Source organism: Cyprinus carpio, chromosome A6, assembly GCF_018340385.1.
Source record: "Cyprinus carpio isolate SPL01 chromosome A6, ASM1834038v1, whole genome shotgun sequence".
NCBI classification, from domain to species: Eukaryota; Metazoa; Chordata; class Actinopteri; order Cypriniformes; family Cyprinidae; genus Cyprinus; species Cyprinus carpio.
The window spans coordinates 16,113,641-16,135,672 of NC_056577.1; the positions used below are offsets into that span (position 1 = coordinate 16,113,641).

Genomic DNA, 22,032 nt, shown 5'->3' on the forward strand with positions numbered 1-22,032 from the left:
CTGACATATATATCTGATGCAATCAAGCCACTCCCTCTGCATCTGTCGCTCCAAATGAAAGCAGTTTACAGTGAAAGAATTTTAGAGAAAATAATTGCCCATCTTTTGCTGCTAATTATTTATTATATTCATCTTATATGAATTATAATTATTTTAATTCATGTAATATATCAAATAATTATTATATGAACTGGCAATTAATATTAAACTTTGCATTTAAATTAATTTAAACATATACATATAAGTAAGTTTTAATATAAAGCTTTGAAATGACTAAATTTATGTTTTCTTTTTAGCTCTTTGTGAAACTATATGAATTGTTAAATTCAGTTGATATACATATTCAGATATTTTCTTTTTGCTGCCTTCTCAAACTTTTGCTTGAGCAACAGTGTTTATTCCTGGCTAGTAAATGCATTTAAATTCATTATATTTTTAATAACGCCAACTCTTAACCTTCAGCAGAAAAGTGAATCAAACCGATGCTCTCCATGTTCAGTGTGATTGGCTGTTTGCTGCACACATCACACTTTGAGGTGCATGCACTATAGAGTTAAACTCAAACTCTGGATCAAACTCTGAGTTGACAGAGAACGCTTATATTGAAATTTGTGAGCCTGCTGAACCTGGTTGGATTTGTTTGGTTTCGTCAACTCTAAAGCTACTCTGAACCTCAGAGTTTGTTCAGCTGACTTCATGCAACAGGCCACTGGTTTCTATGGTAGTGGGCATAAATGATGCACATTTTGCTAAGCAACAGTAAATGTGACCTTACCTTTAGTGTAAATATAATTTATTGCTATTTGTACTTGGTATAAATAGCATGATCTTCTATTTGTACTTACCGAAAACAGCCTAAAAAAAATGTCCTACAAAATTTTGAAACATGGTAATGTCAGTGGTGTTAACTGTGATCATTAATAAGTGAGAGATTGCTTTGTGTGTTATATTTATGTTAGTATATTGGCCATTTCAAGAATATCAGCATCAGTTGATAATTGTGCCTGCTTAGCATATTAATACATGCTCGCTCTCTCTCTCTCTCTCTCTCTCTCTCTCTCTCTCTCTCTCTGTCTCTCTCTCTCATTCTGACCATTAGTTTTGACTGATAATACAGAAATACTGGTGCCTTATATTAGCTGATGATGTGATCTCTTTGCCCTTTTGTTGCAAATGGGAGCTTTACTCTGGAAACCCTGTGTCTCCTGGAACATTTTAATAATGAGTCAGGACTGCAAAAAAGGACCTGATCCTATTGTTGAGCTGTCAGCACGTACCTTCATGCCTTACTTCACATCTTCCTTTTGCTCTTGGCTTTGATTTTATTATCCCAAGTCTCGTGATGACGTCATCTGAATACACACATGCACACACAACCCTCACAGTTAGTGTGGGATCAGCCAGGGCAATGAGCTCACACATTTTTTTTCTTACTAGAAGAACCTCCTTACCAGGCATCCTGACACACTGACAGAATTTATTCTTTCGTAGAGCAACTCACACACACACCCTGTTCCATGCCTGTACTATTTCCGGCTTGACGCTCTGTGAAGTGAACTCAGTTCCAGCACATAGCTGCAGCAGATGGCTCAAGAGTGTGTAGCATTAGAGCCAAGTCTTGTGCAATTTTGTTTCAAACTTACAAACATGTCTGGAGAAGAAGCAGAGGATTTAAATCAGCTCACATTTACAAACAAACAAACAAATAAACAAAAAAACTTTCTTAAAATAATAATTAAGATACGTATGCTAACATGTATTCTAGATGAAAATAAAATATTATTACACTTTATGGTTATACATGACTTTTAAACTTTTGATTTTTCAAAACCCACATGAATAAAAATAGTACATTTTCTAAGTACTTGGCACATTTTTGAAACTATATTTTGAAAAGATTTTTTCCTTGTTGAAGATGTTTATTTTTCATTGACCCTGCAACCAGGTTTTACCTTTTAGGCCCTCAAAATTGTCCCTTCATTTTCACATTTGAATAATGGCTTTATAAGGCTAGTTGTCTGTGGAGTAGCCCTGCCAACCCTTGTTTTCTGGTTCCAGCACTTGGAGGTCCAAAGAGGCAGATGGGAGTCCTGGAGTCTGGGCAGAAAACTGGTTTTGGCTGCTTTGTATACATCACCCGGCCCTAAAACAAAAGTCCTGAAATCCAAACATCTCATTGTAAAACACAATCCCTCTGACACCATTGCCAATTTGCCCCCAGTCGTGAAAGAGCCTGAAGGGGGGACATGGGTGGATGCTTGAATCATCTTGAAACAAACATTGTTCTTGTCAAGAGAGGTCTGATGAAGACCAGAATAGTTTGCGTATGTTGTATTTTGACCAACATGGGCTATTGATATCTTCAACAGGTTTCTTAGCATTCTTGGTCAAGCAACTTCATGGTCAAGCAACTTTTTGGTCTAGATCAGGGGTAGGCAACGTCGGTCCTGGAGTGCCGATGTCCTGCAGAGTTTAGCTCTAACCCTAATCAAACACACCTGAATAAGCTAATCAGGGTCTTCAGGATTACTTAGGCTACAGGCAGGTAGGTTCAGGGTTGGAGCTAAACTCTGCAGGACATCGGCACTCCAGGACCGACGTTGCCTACCCCTGGTCTAGATCTTTCACAAAAAATTGGGCCAGCTGCACCAGCTGTGCATAAGTTACATCTTAGCCTGGTTTTGACGAGCACTATGTTACAGCTTGCATATTTTTACGTTGCACCATTAACTTGACATATTATGCGACTACATATTACTTTTAAACAACAGGGCTATTTTAATCCACAAACTAGACCAGCATCAAACCAGCACTAATCAGCCTGGAAATTCTTTCTGGTCTAAGCTGTGATCTTCAGTAGGGTCTTGAAAAGTTGGGGACTGTGTTCAGTCTGGCAGACATTTATGAAATAAATGATGGCACAACATTTTAAAAAAGTTTGGCTGTTGTAAATTTGTTGTTCTTTCTGTATTTGCCAAGTGGCTGTTTTCCTGATTTTTATTGCCTTGGGAGGTTAGCAAAAACAGTCTCCCACTCCCTCTGATTTTTAATTGAAACCATTGCGGGACCAGTATTGGTTTTGTGATGGAGGTTGATCTGTAGGAACGCTCCTCTGTGGCGCTTGCAGACAGATGGTGTTGTTTGTTCCACGGCAGTCTCTCTCTCCAGTTCACAGGAACATGACCATGGAATTTTGCCAGGAACTTGATTAGCTTTCTGGAGTGAGCAGAACAAATCACCCACAAATTTATTTACCACCTTCATCTCTTCAGCACATCATGGCACGTTTTTTCCCCTCCATCTCTGAAGATCTTGTTGCATCTCTTTCCTCTAATCTCATGTCTGTTTCAAACACTTCATCATCAACTACAGATATTTGTGCTTTCTTAAGGAGAGGGCGTTTCATAGTGAGCATTATGGAGATTAGTGTTCACTTATAATAGATATAAACCATTTGGCACATCATCTTTTCTTTTTCTTAACATATGGTTGTAATATGTAGATGTTGATAGGCGTAGTAGGTGCAGGAAATCCAGTGATATATGCTTTTAGGATGCATGTAGGGTACTAGGTGGAGGACAGATGTTAATCTGAGACATTAGGCGGACACAGGTGTGATGGAGACTGTGCACTTGGATCAGCAGATGCCAGATGTCAGGCTGTTCTTGCTTTCGCAGCTGAAGTAGATGAAACATCTTGGTTTGGCTGGATGATGTGAAATTTAGTTGGGCTGTGTAAGACTCAGCAGCTCTGTAGGACATCAGTTACCTCGCAGGGTCTTTGAGAGTTCCCGTGAGCCTGAACACAGACTCAGACAGAGTCAGACTCCTGAGAGCAGAGCATGGACATTAGGTCTTATTGCTGAGCTAACCCAAGGCTAAGCTCCAGTCTGGACCTGTTTTCTGACATATAAGGCATAAACAGGAAGATTTATGCAGGCCTAAGCCTGCTGAAATGTTTCAGACGGGTTCTTGTGAGAGTGAGAAGAGCAGGACTGAGAAGCGATGACACTGACAACTGCTCCAATACAGACACTTTTCAGTGGACAGATAATCTATTTATGACATTTTTTTAGTCTTTCAGTGTCACTCAGTGGTTCAGATTCAATACAGTTGCTTACAGATGTTCTTACTTACAATAACAGAAAAGGTTCTAAAGCTTAAATTTCTTTCAAAACAGGTGTGTACACACATAAAATGATTATTACCCTTTAATTTCGTGTGTTTGATTTTTGATTTTAATTTCTAAATAATAGACTGTGTTATCACCCATTTAAGTACTTTCTGCATAATCACTACTGAGAACATTTAATGTATTAATTTTTTATAAAAATATTTGAATTAATAAATGTGTATGCTTTGCTTATATACAAAAATACAAAGTCGTATTTTTTATAATTTGTTATGTAAATTAATATTTTATTTAATAATTTTATCATTTAAATTAAAGTTACCTTTGTAATGCTCTGATGAAAAAGTCTTATATGTAACCATAATCCAACAGACTGAATTCTTCAAATTTATTTACCCTGGATCCTGTTTCATAAAGATACAGAAATACTAACTGACTTTTGGGATTGTGATGAGGGTTTACAGTCTGAGGTAACTGCCTCCCTCTGAGATATTCTGCTGTTAACACACACCACTAATTATGCTCAATAAAGGTGAGCTGCAGGTTTTAGCACACGCTTACCTCACTTTACTGACACTAACCACATCACTCACGAGACACACTGTTGAAAATAAACCCACCTTTTAATTGCTTTGTGTTTTATTTTTCTTTACAGAAGTATGTGTAAATAAACTCAGTTACCTGTATTTTTACTTGCCTCTCACTCTGAAGTCATTATTAGTACAGATCTTTTTAAATGTACATTGTGCATCCTTCTCAGGTACAGTATTTGAACTTATCAACTGCCAAATTAAAGCTTTGATGGCAATCATATAACTTGTACTTTTGATTTCCGTGCTAAAAGTTAGACTCCTGTTGTATTAAATGGCATAATCTTTTAAAAACGTGTGTCCATCTGTATGCTGGCATTGAGTTTGATGGGTTTGGAAGGGATGAAGATGGTTTGGGGTTGGGGGTTGGGGGTCTGGCTGAACTCCAGAGTGGGTTTATTGCTTTCATATTCCCTTTTGGAATTCTTGAGGTTTGAAACTCTTCCCAAAGCCTGGAGCTAATTTAGTTTTAGGCTTTTCCTTCTAATTCCTCAAGACTAATTACAGCCCTATTCCCGCAATTAAATCGATAAACTGCTCTGTGCTCAGTAGGGTTTGCCAGCAGAAACCCCTCTCCTCTCCTCTCCTCTCCTCTCCTCTCCTCTCCTCCTCCTCCCTCTCCTCTCCTCTCCTCTCCCTCTCCTCTCCTCCTCTTCCTCTCCTCTCCTCCTCCTCTCCTCTCTCTCCTCTCGCCTCGCCTCCCCCCCCCTACATCTACATCCCTCCCCTCTCCTCTCCTCTCCTCTCCTCTCCTCTCCCCTTGTGATACCTTTAAAAGAATAATTCAAGTAAACTCAATTGACAGCACATGTACAGTAGCTGTATATTGTCTATGTTCTATACAGCACTTGTTTATCGCAAAAGTTACATTTCATTTGTCCCTCAGAATACCCATAGAATGTAAATATGATTTAGTGTGGGGAAAAAAAGGCTATTCTCTTCTGTGTAAAGTTACTCAAAAATTTAGGGTAAAGGTTTTATTATTTATTTATTTATTTATTTATTTTTTTATCAAAAGACATGAATTCATAATTTTGCAAAAGATTTCTATTTCAAATAAATGCTATTCTTTCAAATTTTTATTAATTAAAAAATCTTGAAAAATCCACGGTTTCCACAAAAAAATAAAAAAATAAATAAAAATAAGCAGCACAACTGTTTTCAGTGGTGGAAATAATAAATGTTTCTCAAGAAGCAAATCAGCATTAACATTCAGCTTTGCCATCACATGAATAAATTGCATTTTAAAATATATTTTTTATTTTAAAAAATACATTTTAAAATAAAAATATATTTTTTTTAATATATAATATATTTTTTAATATAAAATGATTTATTAAAATCAACATTAGGCCAAATAATTCTATTGATCAAACTTAACATATTAAACCATAAATATTCCTTTAAAAGGAAAATTGCACAGTTCTACACGCTGTCTATAGTAAAGAGGAACCCTAAAAATAATCTTCAGCTGAGTCCTGAATTCTTCGACAGCCTCCATGCCTTTCTCACACTTTTTTCTTTTTCTTTTTGAAATTTATCACCTCTGGCAAGGATGGGGTGTTTGCCTGGGGAGCCGTCCAGAGGTCGAGCAGATGTTCCTCCTGGTACTGGGTTGTGCACCGGGACAGATCTCAGCTCCTTCAGCACGTCATATACCTCTCTTTATCTCTCTCTCTCCCTTACTACATCTGTCCGTTACAGCACAACAGTACTCAGGACCCTGGCTTAGTTCAGACTGGCTGTCTGGCTCTCTGCGCAGCTCGTATGGGGTCCATCAAAGCTGTGGTGTGATATAATGGTTTAATTGGGTTTGCCAGCATGGGGCCGGCTGAGCGCAAAAAGAACACCTTTGGGAGAATGAGAGAGAGAAATGAGTGGAAAAAAACCTCACAAGCATGGAAATGTAATGAGTCTGGGCTGTCTAGACCGTGTGCTTGGCTGTGTGATGCTGTACAGAGAGTTTTTCAACATATGCAAATGTTTATCTCTCTGAAATGGAGCATGTGGACCCATGGTCCATTTAGAGCCAAAAGGGAGGACTTTCGGAGCAAAGCCTGCTCTAGTCAAGCAAGTTGACATGCAGAGAAACTCACAACGCAATGCTTCATATGCTTACAAGCGCATACACACAACTATTGAATAAAACTTAAATGCACACATTTTCTTATAGCTCATATTTACTCTTACCTCTTTAGCTGCTTTGATCTTTTGCTCACATTTAAGCTTGCTAATGGCTGTAATTTGCATCTCATTCTTTAAACATACTATTTGAAGGAAATCCAGCACATAACACATAGTTAGAGTATCCTGGATGAAAGGTTAGCTGGCAGAAGTACACAGCAGTGCTTAGGCTGACAGGACTCCTCAGTCGTGAGTTGCTATGACAGCTGGGAAGTGTACATACTGTGTTATTCTTCCTGTCCACTACTACACTGACACTACTCTCACTTCTTCTCTGTCTAACTATGTTTACATGTAGAATAATAATCTTTTTATAATCAAAATGATAGCTCAAATACAACAAAAAGTACTAAAATGAAAACACAGTTGAGTAAACTGATCTCTATCTGAAATGAAACATTTTAATGTAATACACTGGAAGATGCATATTTGGAAGGTGCATATTTAAAAATATTTGTTGTTACGCTGTAGAATAATTTGCATGTAAACCTTCAAGTTCAACTGTTTTCACCTTGCGTACATACATAGTGCAGTGTTTTTATAAATATCAAAATTCGATTTATATATTTATATAAAGCAACACATATTATTGCATTTTCTGCAGGGGCTGCGTTTTCTTTAATAAAGCCACATTCCACAAAAAAAGGAATTGCATTTTATCCTATGTTTATCCTATATTTCTCAAACTGTCAATTAAAGCAGGACATCTCTCTAACTGACTAACTTTTTTAGTCAGCTCCTTGCATTTTCCATCATAAATGCTGCACTATGCATGCACAGAAGTTGCTTTAGGAATGCATGTGATACACATCTGTACATATAAACAGTATGTTTGCAATCTGCAATCAGATTTCATTTATTCTCAAAAGGTGTCGCATGTAAACAATCACTGTCTGCTAAACATTAAGCTCATATTTGGAATGTAATACCAGCATACTGTAAACTGTGTACTATACACTAATGAATGGAATTGAATGATTATTTAAAAAAATGGAAAATGGATATGAAAGAGTGCATTGTGCGATACAGTGTTTTATGCAGTGGTATCTGTGCATACTGCATATTTTGGCAACTGTAGTGTTCTGTGCACATTTGCAGAGTCTAAATGCTGCATACTGCTTGACATGAAGTATTTGACCCCTGACTTTGATGGTCTTCATTGCTTTAGCATGTGTGAAAGTGTGTACATATGTTGTCTATAAGGCTAATCTCAGCCGTGTGCCGTCCATCCTAAGAACCTCCTGCCCGTCTCCTCTGATGCACAGCAGTGTGTTATATAAACAGTGGAAAGCAGACACCTTATTGTGTAAGAGGACCATGTGTGAAAATATAAAGCACACATTCAGAGAGGGTTTCAAAAAAGCATCAGGGCAGAGTGTTAAAGATGTGTTTTGGCAAAGATTGTCTGGAAGGTTTCATTTTGGAAAGGCCTGGTGTGACTCTTTTTCCTTTCCTCTGATAATCTGTAGTTTTGCCCTTAAATTTTATTCTTGTTGTATAATGCATATCAGTACAGCTTTGAGTTTTATGGGCCTGCCTACATCAACAGTGAGATCTTTGTCTCTTGAACTGTCAAGGGGAAAAACACTCCACAAGTTAACAAAAGGGGTTTGTATTGTACATTGGGGTGGCTCAGACAGCAAAAATCTGACAATTTCTCTTCGTAATACAATTGTTAAAAAGTTCCATTGCTAATTCAGAAGATTCAGTGTAAAAGTGACATGGAACTGGGGGTTATTAAACCCGGAACTACTACATACCTGTTTAGTTATTGAATCAACCGATCATAATCAGGAATTTAACAATGCTGTTGTAGAAAATATGTTAACAGCTTTATTTTCTTGATTTCTTAGGTTGCACAGGGATCTGAAGTGCATTTTGAGGCAGGAAATTTCTCTGAGTCGTGTGAGGTGAAGGTGGAAAATCTTCCTCATGACAATGAGCACCTACTTTCTTGGGCCCATCAACGCTACGGTGCAGTTACCTCTTTTAGCGAGCTCAAGATGGCCCATGACATCTACATCAAGGTTGGAGAGGGTATGTAAATCTGAGCACACACAATGTTTTAGAATTCCTTTTTTAAGGTACCTGTTGCTCAAAACTTGCCTTTTAATATACATATATATATTATTAATATTCTTTTGAGTGCATGATTCACATTTTCACATGACTGTGTTAAGTAACCAGACCCATGGGTAATAAAACAAATCCCAACGAAGCCACCTCAAGTCATTCTGATTTCCACTGGGCAACATTTCAACATTTCATTTAAAAACAACACTGCAAAATCTTTGGGCTTTTTAAATGGCAGACTTTCTCTCTGTCTCTCATTTGTAATCAGCTCATTTGCTTGCGTGTCACTCCCTTCTTTTCTGTCAGACTCATAAGCAACCGAGTGATGGAGAATTGATGGAAAGGCCAAGTAAACATACGGGAAGAGTTTCAGACGAGAACTCTGACTGCCAGCTTGAGCGTATGGGCCCTTCGCCAAACCTGAAGCCTTTCACAACAGTCCTTTTAAAAAGAGACGGATGAGGAAGAATAGCAGACTGAAAGGGGAAAAAAATGTGCAAAGGGAAAGTTTGGCAGGGAAGGTATAGAAAAAGCACAAATGAAAATAGAGCCCAAAAACAGAAAGTCCAAATTTACAACAGTACAAGGAAGCCCTGCAAGATGGCAAAGTATCTCAGCCATCTGCCCAATGACATGAGCTGTTGGGGGGAAATTGGCTTATTCTCAAAGGAAACGGTTTGGGGGGATTTAACTTGAAACCGACTGTTGGACTTTGATATGGTGTTTGAGTCAGACATGGCTGCCACATTCAAATAGATGTTGTTGTTTACTTGTTGAGGGCATGAAAGAGAGAAAGTAGAAACAGATACTTGCAAATACGCACCATTAGCGCAGCGAGCCGCAGGAATTGTTTGAAGAAAGAAAAAAAGGACAGATCCAGCTGTGTGATTCACCCAGGGCTCCGTCATGTTTCCCCTGCTGAGTTCTAAGCCCAAACCAGCAACACGTCTGACTTCAGCATCTCTCAGCTGTCAAGTTGCCCAGTTAAACTGCTGGTGCTCATTTTTCAGTCCGTAAAAGAACATAAGATTCAAGTACTAGAAGAAAGTAATGACTGCATCATTCAAAGTACACAAAGTCCAGTCTCTGAGCCTGTTTCGGTCAGCTCCGTAAAAGATTTGGCCCGGTGTCAATTTTTAATTTGTGGTTTGGCAGTGACTCAAAAGCTGTGTTTACCTCTTCAGGAGAGTTCTGGCCTTCTAATCTATCTCAACCATTTGTAGCTCGGCATGAGAGCAGACATATTTCTGATCTGTTTGCTGCTCTTTCCCCCAGTACCTCAAAGAGCCAGAAAGAGCCGAGAGTTAGAGATGCCAGCCTTTCATGATGAGTTCACACTCATCACCCTTGCGCTTTGTCCATAAGCATAATGGCCAAATAAGGAAGCATCTGTCTTCTGTTTCTCTGGCGCAAAGAGAAGAGGCATCATCTCTTTTGTGGAGGAGCAAAGAAAACAGTGTTCAAGAGCAGAGAGGATTTGTTTTGTTTTTCAGGGAATAGTATTGTATATATTTTGACACAATATCAGCATTTGGCCAACCAGCTTTTAAGATATGGATATCACCAGTGGCCACTGAAAATAGATTGACCAATATAAAAAAAACACACAAACTTCACTCTGCTTCTATTCCCGCTCTTGTACTGTGTTCTGGTACACAGCAAATACAGAAAAGCCAAGTGATGCAAACAGTGAAATATTCCAGTGCTATTATACTAAATATAAGATTATAGGACTGTGATTAACTGTTGGTAATGTGGTGTACTGTATGTGCCAATCAAACATTTCTGTGTCCTCAGAATTTCTAGCCCTTAACCTAAACGTATCTCAAAATTGTTTCAGACCCTGTCTTTTCCGAGACCTGTAAGATTGATAACAAGTTCCTGTCTCTGAACTACCTGGCAAGCTACATCCAGCCCCAGCCATCCACAGGGTGTGTTCTCTCAAGTCCTGATCATGACCAGGAGGTCCACATCATTGAGCTCCAGGCACCAAACTCCAGCAGGTGAGGAGAAGACCGTTAAACTACATTCCTTTTTGTTCTCCTGTATTAAAAACATATCTGCTGTTGTAAGGCTTTTCCAGACATCCATTTTTCATAAAAGTAGTTCATACTATGTATAAATGTGTTTCTGTGTTTAGTATACCATGGCGTGCACTCATGGGTGGGTGTGTTTGCTTTCATGTGTGAATGTGCGTGCATGTCGCTTTGTATTTGTCATTTTAGGTTATCATTGTGTTTCCTCCGGTTCTGTGAAGTTTATTTGGAAATAGACAGGAACTAGGGTATTGTTGATTTTGGAAAACTCTCTCCGCCTCCCCCAATATCACTCACTATTGCCTAATAGTGACTCAAAAAATGAAAAAAAAGATCTAAAGATCTTGATGGATCCCATCATTGCGCTATGTGGTCTGTTTAACATGTGTCCAGTTTTTTAATCAGTTGGCTAGACAAAAAACATGTTGTTTTTCCAAGATTCTTATGGCCATACTTCCATTGTCCCTCTCTCTCTCTCTCTCTCTTTCTCTGAGTAGTGCATTCCAGGTGGATGTGATTGTGGATTTAAGGCCGCTGGATGGTGGCACCCCGCTACATCGTGATGTTGTGTTGCTTCTGAAATGTGAGAAGTCAGTGAATTGGGTAATCAAAGTCCACAGCGTCATCGGCAAACTGGACATTGTGGTATGATTTCTAAATTATTGGCTACATGCAAAATATATAATGTTCCTTCAAAGACAGCAAATCCCTCATGACTGTTTTTTCTATTGTTGCTTTACATACGAATTTATAATGTTTAAAGGGGTCATGAACTAAGAAATCAAAATTCCCTCGATCTTTTGATATAAAAGGTCACTGGACTATAAAAATATCCTGTAAGTTTCAGAACTCAAAACTTTCTCGTTAGTCTAAATTAGCCTATATTGAAGTCAATCTGCCAAAACGACAGCTTGTGGAATGTGCCGCTCTATGAGGTAACAGTGTGTCTAAACCCCGCCTCCACAGTTGAAGATCAATGCCTGCTTCTACATCACTGCCTGTTTAGCCCCGCCCACCGATTTACACATGTGGTGGGTAAATAATGAGAGAGGCAAATGCAGGTCTATGCAGAAATCAAATAATAAAGACAACAAGATGCTGTACAGTGCCAAGCTGTGGAAAAACACAGTCTTTGCCTTACTTCTGATCCCAACATTAGAAAAGAGTGGATGAACTTTTTTTTTTAATGAAGATCCAGACCACGTCAGTAAGAACTCGGCCCTTTGTTCACTTCATTTCACCGCAGATTCGTTTACAAACAAGACACAATTCAACGCAGGATTTTCAGAAAGATTGAAACTAAGAGATGATGCTTTTCCGAATATATTGGATCTGACAGTAATGTTATCATGCTTGTTATCACGCATGTTATCACGCTACACAAGTGTGAGTAACTGTTTTTATTGTGTGGTCACGATTGCTTTGTTATTACAGATCGTTTCATATGTACTGAGTATATACGCATTTTTAACCTAAATCACAACAGTGTCAATCAATGAAAGATGTAGGCTGACAAACAAACACAACTGTTAGCCAATCATAGCAGTGTACGTTTACTTCAGAGTCTACAATCCACCATGACCTATTCAAACAGAGCGTTCTGATGAAGGGGGACAAATCAGGACAGAAAATAGCCTATTACTTCTAAATAAAGATGTTTTTTTGATGTAATAATTAGAGAACCATTAGAGAACAGTACAAAATAATTTAAAAAAGGCAGTTCACAAGCTCTTTAAAGGACGTTTTTATATTTTTACTGGAAATTAAGATAAATATACTGATTTAACTGTGAAGATATGTTATGTAAACATTTTTTAGGATGTTTGTTTTTATAAAATAACATATCATTATAAAAGTCCAGCTGTAATTTTGAAAAACAAAAAGGATCAGATAAATACTACTGTTACATACAGATGCTTTTAAAAGAACATTCTTATTTTCACCAAGGCTACATTTATTTGATCAAAACTAAAGCCAAAAGCAGTGATATTGTGAAATATTATTACCATTTATATATTCAAAAATATGATTTAATAATAAAAGTCATGGCAAAGCTTTTAATTATGAATAATTATTATCACAGTTGAATATGGTTGTGTTGTTAATGAAGTCTGAAAACCACGATACAGTTTCTTTACTATCAAAAAATCATTGTGATCCCAAACTTTAGTAGCTGTGTATAAAATTAAACTATATGTAATTATTTCTCTTAAAACTGCATAAAAAGAATGAGCAAAAGATAGCAAGTTGATCCAATGAACTGTGTGATCTGGAGGCCTGTCATGAAATGGAGTAATAACAGAAGGAGGAGTGTAGTGAGTTTTTCTTCAGCCAGAGCCTTTGGTGTGTTTTTATTGTAGTGTAGGCCTGGCACTTCAGAATATGAATTATGGGAGCGTCTGGCTGCTGGTTTCAGATAGCGCAGCACAAGACTCACACCACTGAAGCTGTCACTGCACTGCTCTTGGAAAGCGACTTGCACACACTGTGTAATTTAATACTAAATGTTTGTGCGTTTTTATGTGCTGCTTACGAGAAAAAAAATCCACTTTTAAGAATTTTATGGTGTTTATATGATAATTTATGGATGTGTTTCTGAGCTGGAAAAGAATAATGTACACTAAAGTACTTGTATACAAGTACAGTGTGATTCTTTTACTGATCTCTCATTGAATATACAAAGACAGAAACCAAACCAGTACAGCAGACAACAGCAGTTTATATATAAGAATGTTTAAGTTTAAGAAATTGAGACATGCTCAAAAATGTAGTAAAAAAGTATTATATTTAAAATACATTTATTTCATACTAAGTATAGTGCAAATCTATTAACATATTTACTGATATATTGCTCAAGACTTACTGGTATAAAAATTATAATTAAACTTTATTTGGAGTACTACTTGTGCAAAATGCACATTTCTTAATATTAAGCCTAAAATGTGTTTTAATGTCACTGTTGATGAGGACTGTATGATCTTTGTATATTATCGTCTTTAAATGCAAGATAGCCAAAGTATACTTGCAATAGTTCCACTTTAGCACAATCAATTTAGTTGAGCTTCAGCATCACTTCCGCACAATTAAAGTGCATTAAGTGCAAAATGAGTTGTTCCAATTTAGCTGCCTTTAAGTATGCCAGTACATAGATATATGTAGATGTTTTTGTTGTATACTAAGCATGAAATAAATGTATTTAAAATAAATTTTAGTCTATTTATTTTTATCTAGGTTCAATAGGGGTACAGTGTTCTTACATTATGCTATGGTATTCTGGAACTGGCAGTCAAAGAGTCATTAGAGAATTTTTATGTGCATGCCTAAGAGTGAGTGAAATGCATCTGTCTCCATGAATGTGTTTGATTAAACTTCAATGTGTCCAAGTGAATCAGTTACAGTGTTTTAGAGCATAGGAGAATGTAAGTTATGCATGTGATATGATCCTCAGCCTCATAAAATCAAAGCCTTGCTACTGTTGGCAGATTGGCTCAAGCTCGTTGTCCAGCCTGGTGAGGCATTTGTGGGAAACACGGCTGGGAATGAGGGCCATCTGTTCTTCACACCCAACAGAGAACAAACAGACGCTAACATATAATTCCTATGTAATCTGACGTATCTCAAACCACAATCAAATTGAACCTGGTAAATTGTTCGTAGACCAACAGCAGCATGTCTCACTTTGTTGAAACTACAGATATGTAATGAGGACGCTCTAAAATTTTTGCAATAAAGACCAATGTCTTGTGATTAAAAAAAAAACCGAAACTGTTTTGCATATTTTTATTAAAATATTTGCGTCGATATGACAGGTGATTTTTTTTTTTTTTTTGCATATTTTTAACTATAAGCTCAGACACATGTCCATGTACACTGCGTTTCATTAAAGGAGCCATGTGTAAAGTCTGGCAAAAAAATCAAGTCATACTCCACATTCCATACCAGATGGGGGCAGTATGCCTCAATAAAGTGAATTGGTCTACTCTAGAGTAACAAACGAGAAACTGCATAGTCTCTATGCTCCGCCCCTACCTTCACAACAACCCTAGAGCCATAGCCGAAGCCTAAAGAGGACGTTTTGCCTCCAGAGGAACGTTGGGTGATGTCAAGTGATTTTAAAACATGACATCTTCAAGCTACTCCCCTTCACCTTTACCAGTGAATATGTTCATATTCGTTTTGTTCATATTACATTTTGAATTGTATACACATTATTTGAATTAAATTAATTTGACAGACAGCATTCTGTCAACATCATTGCTCAACATCAGACAGCTGATGTTGACCAAGCTAGCGCCAACCAACGTAATCAGAGCTGCCAACTCTCAAGCATTCACCGTGAGACACACGCAATTGACTCTTTTCACACGCTTTCAAAAACTTGACCGCTCTGAATATAGTGAGTGAGTGCGCGCGCGGCCGGGGCGCTCTCTCTCTCTCTCTCTCTCTCTCTCTCTCTCTCTCCCTCTCTCTCGGGTTCATTATCATCGAAGACATTTCAAGCTTCTTAGGTAATGTTACATTTTAGCATCAGCTTGGTAGAGACGGGCTTTGGTAGATAACAGGTGAAAACCGGATCTGATCTGTGGGTAAGTTATAGCTAGCTTACTATCAAACGCAGCTACGGTTAGCCATCGCTAACATTAGCACGTTTATCGAACAGCCTTCGATACATTTCTATGTTATAACTTCCCGAAAAAAATACGCAAACATATAAAACAAACTTCTAGCGAAATACTAACAGCATCTTACTTACCAATCCAAAAGAAATGGTGCAAGTTCGGAGTCGACGCTCATTTCTTTCAAGTCCATCAGTTGTCTCCAGCGATGGAAAGCAGTGCCGATGTTTACTCTGTTTCGGCTCCTTTTCTTATCGGATTTGATTTGTGATTCCGAGCGCGGTTGCTTGACATCAGCTTCAAGTACGCCCACAAGCCGTGCGAGTTATTCGTGTATTGCAGGTTGGCTGGTGGTTATGTTTGCCCGCATACCGCCTCCCATGGCCAAAACTGGTATTACGACACCTGTCGGGCCGTCGCTAGTAATGCTAATGCTAATTAAGGTTGATATCTCTGCAGCACTATAACTTGACATTTTTTTAATGACATCATGGCCCTTATTTCTTCTCATTCTTTTGATGCGTGTAGGTCATTTTTTGGATATTTTTACCTCAATTTTTACACATGGCACCTTTAATATTTTATTTAATATTGAAAGCAGAATTATTAACAGCTTTACTATTGTTATCCATATTCTATGCCTTAACCTTAAAATAAAAAATCAAGCCAAATTCTCTTTTTTTTTCATGTTTTTTTTTTTTTAATGGAAAGTTTTTTTTGTCTTTTTTTCCATTCCAAAATTAAATAAAACAAATTAATAACACAACATACATCTTAACGTGACTTAAGGTGACTTTATAGGGCCTTTCGCACCGCAGGAACCGTTTCATAGTACCAGAACTATGCTCTCGTTGGAGAATCTTAGTCCTCCTTTCCGTTCTTTCAATCGCTTTACATATATACGTCGACATTCCATGTCCATTATTGTGAAACCCGCGAGATGCAACAAAAACACAGCTCCGATCACATCGATCCTCCTGTTGTTAACGTTGTTGTTCTTTGTTTCTGTAGTTGAACGCCGCGCACAAATGACGTCGCTTTTGACCAGCTTACGTCACTTACTAGTACACACTGTCGGTGCGAATGCAACCCTTTAAATGGTACTGGAAAATAGTTCGCACAAAATCGTCCCAGTACTTTAGTACTGTACATTTAGTTCTGGAACTAAAGCGGTACGAAAGGCCCTAATGTGAGGGATATTCGACATAAAAAAGGAATTAGGAATTAGTTCTGATGGTAAATTTACATTAAAAAGGTTAGCACTGTTTGGCATTTGAGCACTGACATGTTTACTGTTCCTTCACCAAGAGTCAGTCTTATCATTCTTGCAATTTGATTTATAACATGCATTATGTTGCAATTCTTTTTCTGGGCAACATTTCTTTACTTGGAGCTTGGCGAGTGTTAATTTTGGACCATAACATAAGATACTACATCAAGATATGTTGTTAATGAAAACAAGAACAACCTTGGTTTATTGTTTAAGAGTTGTGAAATGTGTCTCAGATGAACAAATTGAACAATTTGAGCAGGACTCAATTTTCTATTCTACAGCGAAGAATGAACACTTCTGACTGCATTTCTCTGTTTTTCTGCATGTGAAGTGAATGCATGTTATCTTGTTCTTCCCCTCTGACCTACTCAGACGTCAGATACCGTCAGCCTGAGTGAAGGCACAGAAAGGCTGATGCAGGTGTCAAAGATGGTGAAACAGAAGCTGCCCGCAGGATCTCAGGCTCTCATCCAGTGGGCAGAGGAAAACGGATTCAAACCCGTCACTTCCTACACCAACACCCCTGTTGCCAACCACTTCAAATTGCGCCTCAAAGAAAAACAAGGCAAGAGCAGTAACTGAAGATATGAACAGTAAAAACTTAAAATGGTTACAATATGTACAATATGTATAATATGTATAATATAATAATATGTAACCTTAATTATAAATAAACCTAAGTGAATACACTGCAAAAAATATTTCAATACTGCTTAATAAAAAAGCAATTTGCTTATAGAAATATAAAACCTAAAACAAGGTCTTTTCTTCAAAAACAATTGTTAATATGTTGGTTTTTAAGTGAATTTTATACTGGAAAACTATACAAAAATACTTAATTTGCTTCGTGTGTGACTTCTTTGCATTCACATTAACAACAAGAAGCTGTCAATCAGACTGATGTTTTAATCTCAATTGCTGTCACTTCCAGATCTAGGGATCATGGATGAGGGAATGTTCCCACCAGAGTTGTCCATTCTCCGCAACACCAACCCGCTTCCTAAGCCCAGCACCCGGGATTCCCCTGCACGGAACAGGTTCCCATTCCCATTCCTGCCATCTGCGGAGCAGGGCCAGTCATTCCCACCTCTGCCCCCGTCTCTTGAGGAGCGAGTCTATCAGGTTGGGGGTCCCGAGGAACAGCAGGGGGCTCAGAATGTAGGATTCAGTGTGCAATGTGAGAAGAACAAAATGGTAGTCAGCATTGACAAGGAAACTCTGCAGGTAACAGGAAACATAACCTACATACAAATATTGAGATGTAAAAATCTATGGGACTATTTCCCACTACTAGTTCATTAGATCTTATAGATTTTTGTTTTGTAACATCTGATCAGTTTAATGCATTCTTGCTAAATAAAAGTTTTAATTTCTTTAAAAAAAACAAACGAACAAACAAACCCCTGAACTCCAAATTTTGAAGTGTATATTTAAATATTTAAAACACTTTTGTTGTATTTTTATTCTTTTCTTGCTTTATTATTAATGTAGCTAACTGCTTTTTTAAAGTTATAGCTTAAGTGTCTTTAAACTACTTTAAATAATCTATAGTTTCAAAGTAGCTTCCCTAACTATGGATCCCCGCACATGACATGCAAAAAAAAAAAAAAAAAAATCGTGGGCACGATTTATTAATTCGTTACCTCAATTTACTAGATTGTGTGCACGATTTATTAATTTGTTCCCTTGTTTTAAGTAAATTATGAGCATGATTTATTAATTCATTCCCTCAGTTTACTAGATTGTGCGCACAATGTAATAATTTGTTCTCTCGTTTTAAGATAATCGTGTGTGCGTTTTATTAATTCATTCTCTCGTTTTAAGTAAATTGTTTTCATTATTTATTAATTTGTTCCCTCGATTTACTGGATCATGCGCACAATTTAATAATTGGTTCTCTCGTTTTAAGTAAATTGTGTGCATGATTTGTTAATTTGTTACCTTGATTTACTGGATCATATGCACAATTTAATAATTCGTTCTCTCGTTTTAAGTAAATTGTGCACTCAATATAATAATTTGTGCCCTCATTCTAGGTAAATCGTGCGCACAAAATAATAATTAGTTGTACTGTCCATGTACACATTCTCATAAACATGTTGCTGCTATGTTATGTCATGTTATGTTATGGACTGAGACTCTTTAATTGGGTTTTATTTTGAGTCCAGCCTGTTCACAAAGAAGGCAGATACGATACATAACCTACTGAAGATGAATAAAGCACCAACTCCTGTTAGGAGGTAATGATTAAAATGTGCGCAATTTACAATTTACCCAGAACAAGGGCATGAATTATTGTATCAAGTGCACAATTTACAATTTAAAACGAGGGAACGCATTCTTAAATTGTGTGCATGATCTAGTAAATCAAGGAAACGAATTATTAAATTGTGCGCATGATCAAGTAAATCGAAGGAATGAATTAGTAAATCGTGCCCACAATTTATTTTTCCTTGCATGTCATGTGCAGGTCTCCATACCTAACACTGGTAAGAACATACAACATAAAAAGGTTAAAGAAGTGGAGAAGTGGTGAGTGAGAAACGGCTTGTTTTTCTCCCAAGCTGATATAGTTTGAATATTCCCAGAATGTTTGGACCATATGCAATGATCTCAGAAACCAAAAGTGGTGTAATAAATCACTTCAGAGGAAGAAAAAAAACCTCATTCTACATCAAAATACTTTTGAGCAGAGTTAGGCCAGCTTGCAACTCTTGTTTGTCACTGTCAGGAACTGAAGCACACAATGGATCTCAGATTTACACAGCAATACCTTGATAAAATGTATTGTTTGATATGTTGTCAAAGGTTGAGATTTTTTCTGTGAATTCATGTTTTCCTAATGTCCTCACAGGCCAATGGGTTTGGAAAACCCAATATCACTCTTCAGGACTCCCAATGCAAAGCAACCTCCAACACCACCCACTATATACTGGAGACGCCCCTGTCTGACTGCCAAACCACCAAAATTCCCTCCCACCCCAGCCCAGTCGTCCTCTATATCAATTCAGTGAGTACATAAAGCAAATATACAATTGATAATATCAGACTGTGAAATCTAGTTCTTGTTTTGTCTGATGGGTGCGAGTGTACAGGTTTATTGTCCCTTCTAACATGCTGTATCTGTTTTCTCTGTTCACTGATGATTCACTTCCATACTTATCTTCTGCGATAATTTCTAGCGGAAATTCCTAACTTCACTTTTAGCCTTGAACCCATTAAAAAAACTGGACGACCTCTCAAATATTTATCCTTTACTATGAACTCTGAGCCTCAGGGGCAATTAAAACAATGTGACCCGTATGGTCAGAGCACAGTACTGGCTCACAAAAAAAGATCCAGAGAGCATCAGAGGAGATGCTTGTTGTTGCAATGACAATCTTATGACAAATTGGCTTGTCTTGTGTGAATCAATTTCTCCTCCATTAGACAATGTTCACAGTCCTCTTTAAACCCACATATTGTTCTGAGTTCACATAGGGAGGTGATTCTCATACTACAATGTAAAATGGATTGCCGTATTTTTTTCTGATGAGAAGAACTGAGATGGGTTTTTTTTTTGTGCATCTGCCTTGGGAGTCGCATTGCTGAAATTGTGCGTTCCCATGTATTAAATACAGCTTTCTCATCTGTTTCGGCAGACCTTTGGCAAATATACATTTCGATTATCTCTGACTGTATCTGTGCTAGGGTGTTTCTAAGGGAAGTCTTATAGAGGAAATTGTATGATTGTTGAAATGGTTGGGTTTACATTTCTTTATTACTGAGAAGTCATGTGTCTGTGATTGACAGATTGTTATTAGCCAATCAGAACAGAAGGATGGAAGCGGCTGGCCCTTTGAATATGAAGATCTGGAGTCCGGAGATGTTGTAATGCCAGGAGATGTGACAGGAAGAATTTTACCTGAAAACGGACATCGTGCGACTATCTTGGTATGATATTTACACGCAAACTGGAGTATTCATATGTGGTGCAGGATTAGTTCACCTAAAAATGAACATTAAAAATGTGAAAACAAAAAAAATCTCCTGCTGCATTTATTTGATCAAAGGCAGCTAAATTTTCAAAATACAATAATATTTTTCACGCATATTAATATTTTCCAAATCTCTGTTTCTCTGTCCTTAGTTCAACTGCACGTACCGTAAGAACCAGGACACCCCAGTTGACAGTGGTTACGGATCTGATGATTTCGTTGTAGACTCTCTAAATAATGTTACCTTCAACATGGAACTGTATAATAATCCATTCCACTACCCCAGCACTCAGTCCTTCCTCACCATCGCTGAGAACAGACCCATCTATGTGGAGGTAAGCATATCCATATACCACAGTATGGTTGAATGCTTGATTCTGATCAATTAAATCAGTTCCAAATAGGGCTGGGTGGTATGACGGTATATATCATTACCAAGAAATAAAGTGTTTATCATTTGAGATTTTGCTATATCGTGTGCAAATATATCTGCATAACTGCTTAAACGTTATACACCTTTTGAGTGATAAGGAAACATGCATGAATAAGAAAATAAAGAGTGGGACGCACTGGGTAAAGTTAAGTGAAATAAGCAGTGAAAAAGAACTCAATGCGGTGCTCCCGCTGACTGACACACAGCCGAAGCATGCGCACTGAAGGCCCCTCTCTCGACAGCATGTGATCACGAAAACATATCTCTTTCGTGTTTTATTTTGCTTGAATGGTGAAATACGCATACAGTTATGTCATAATGCCCGTTGTCTGGTGTAGTCAAGTAAACACATTCGGTTAAATGTTAAATAAATGTAAAACAGTTGGGTGAAATCTGGATGTGTTTCATTATATTGGATCCGTGCAGCCAGTCTTAAAGGGACAGCAACCTTATTTACCTGCTGCTGTCTGTCATTATTAATGTTAATCATGTTTGATTGATACAGTGAAGACTGATACAATGAAGACTATGAAGTGTTTTATTTATACATCTTGCTAACCCAAAACTTTAAAACAAAGTGCTGAAACTGTGGGCATTACATTGTGTAATACATATATTCTGTATGTGCATTATGATGGAAAAGATTCCTTTGGGGTTCAATAAAACCAATTTCAGTTCTGTAACCACATTAGGAATCTAATTTAATAATTGAATGAGAA

At 37.5% G+C, this 22,032-nt stretch overlaps 1 protein-coding gene across 3 annotated transcripts in view; it reads left to right on the forward strand.

Moving 5' to 3' along the window:
* Positions 1-22,032, forward strand: part of tgfbr3 (transforming growth factor, beta receptor III) — a 102,956-nt gene that overhangs the window by 64,980 nt on the left and 15,944 nt on the right. For all 3 annotated transcript variants that reach the window (XM_042758200.1, XM_042758201.1, XM_042758199.1), the window contains 8 exons: positions 8,759-8,942; positions 10,819-10,981; positions 11,512-11,659; positions 17,276-17,468; positions 17,835-18,127; positions 19,758-19,913; positions 20,696-20,836; positions 21,033-21,215. In XM_042758200.1, the coding sequence (XP_042614134.1) occupies positions 8,759-8,942; positions 10,819-10,981; positions 11,512-11,659; positions 17,276-17,468; positions 17,835-18,127; positions 19,758-19,913; positions 20,696-20,836; positions 21,033-21,215 (1,461 nt within the window). The remainder of the gene's footprint in view (positions 1-8,758; positions 8,943-10,818; positions 10,982-11,511; positions 11,660-17,275; positions 17,469-17,834; positions 18,128-19,757; positions 19,914-20,695; positions 20,837-21,032; positions 21,216-22,032) is intronic.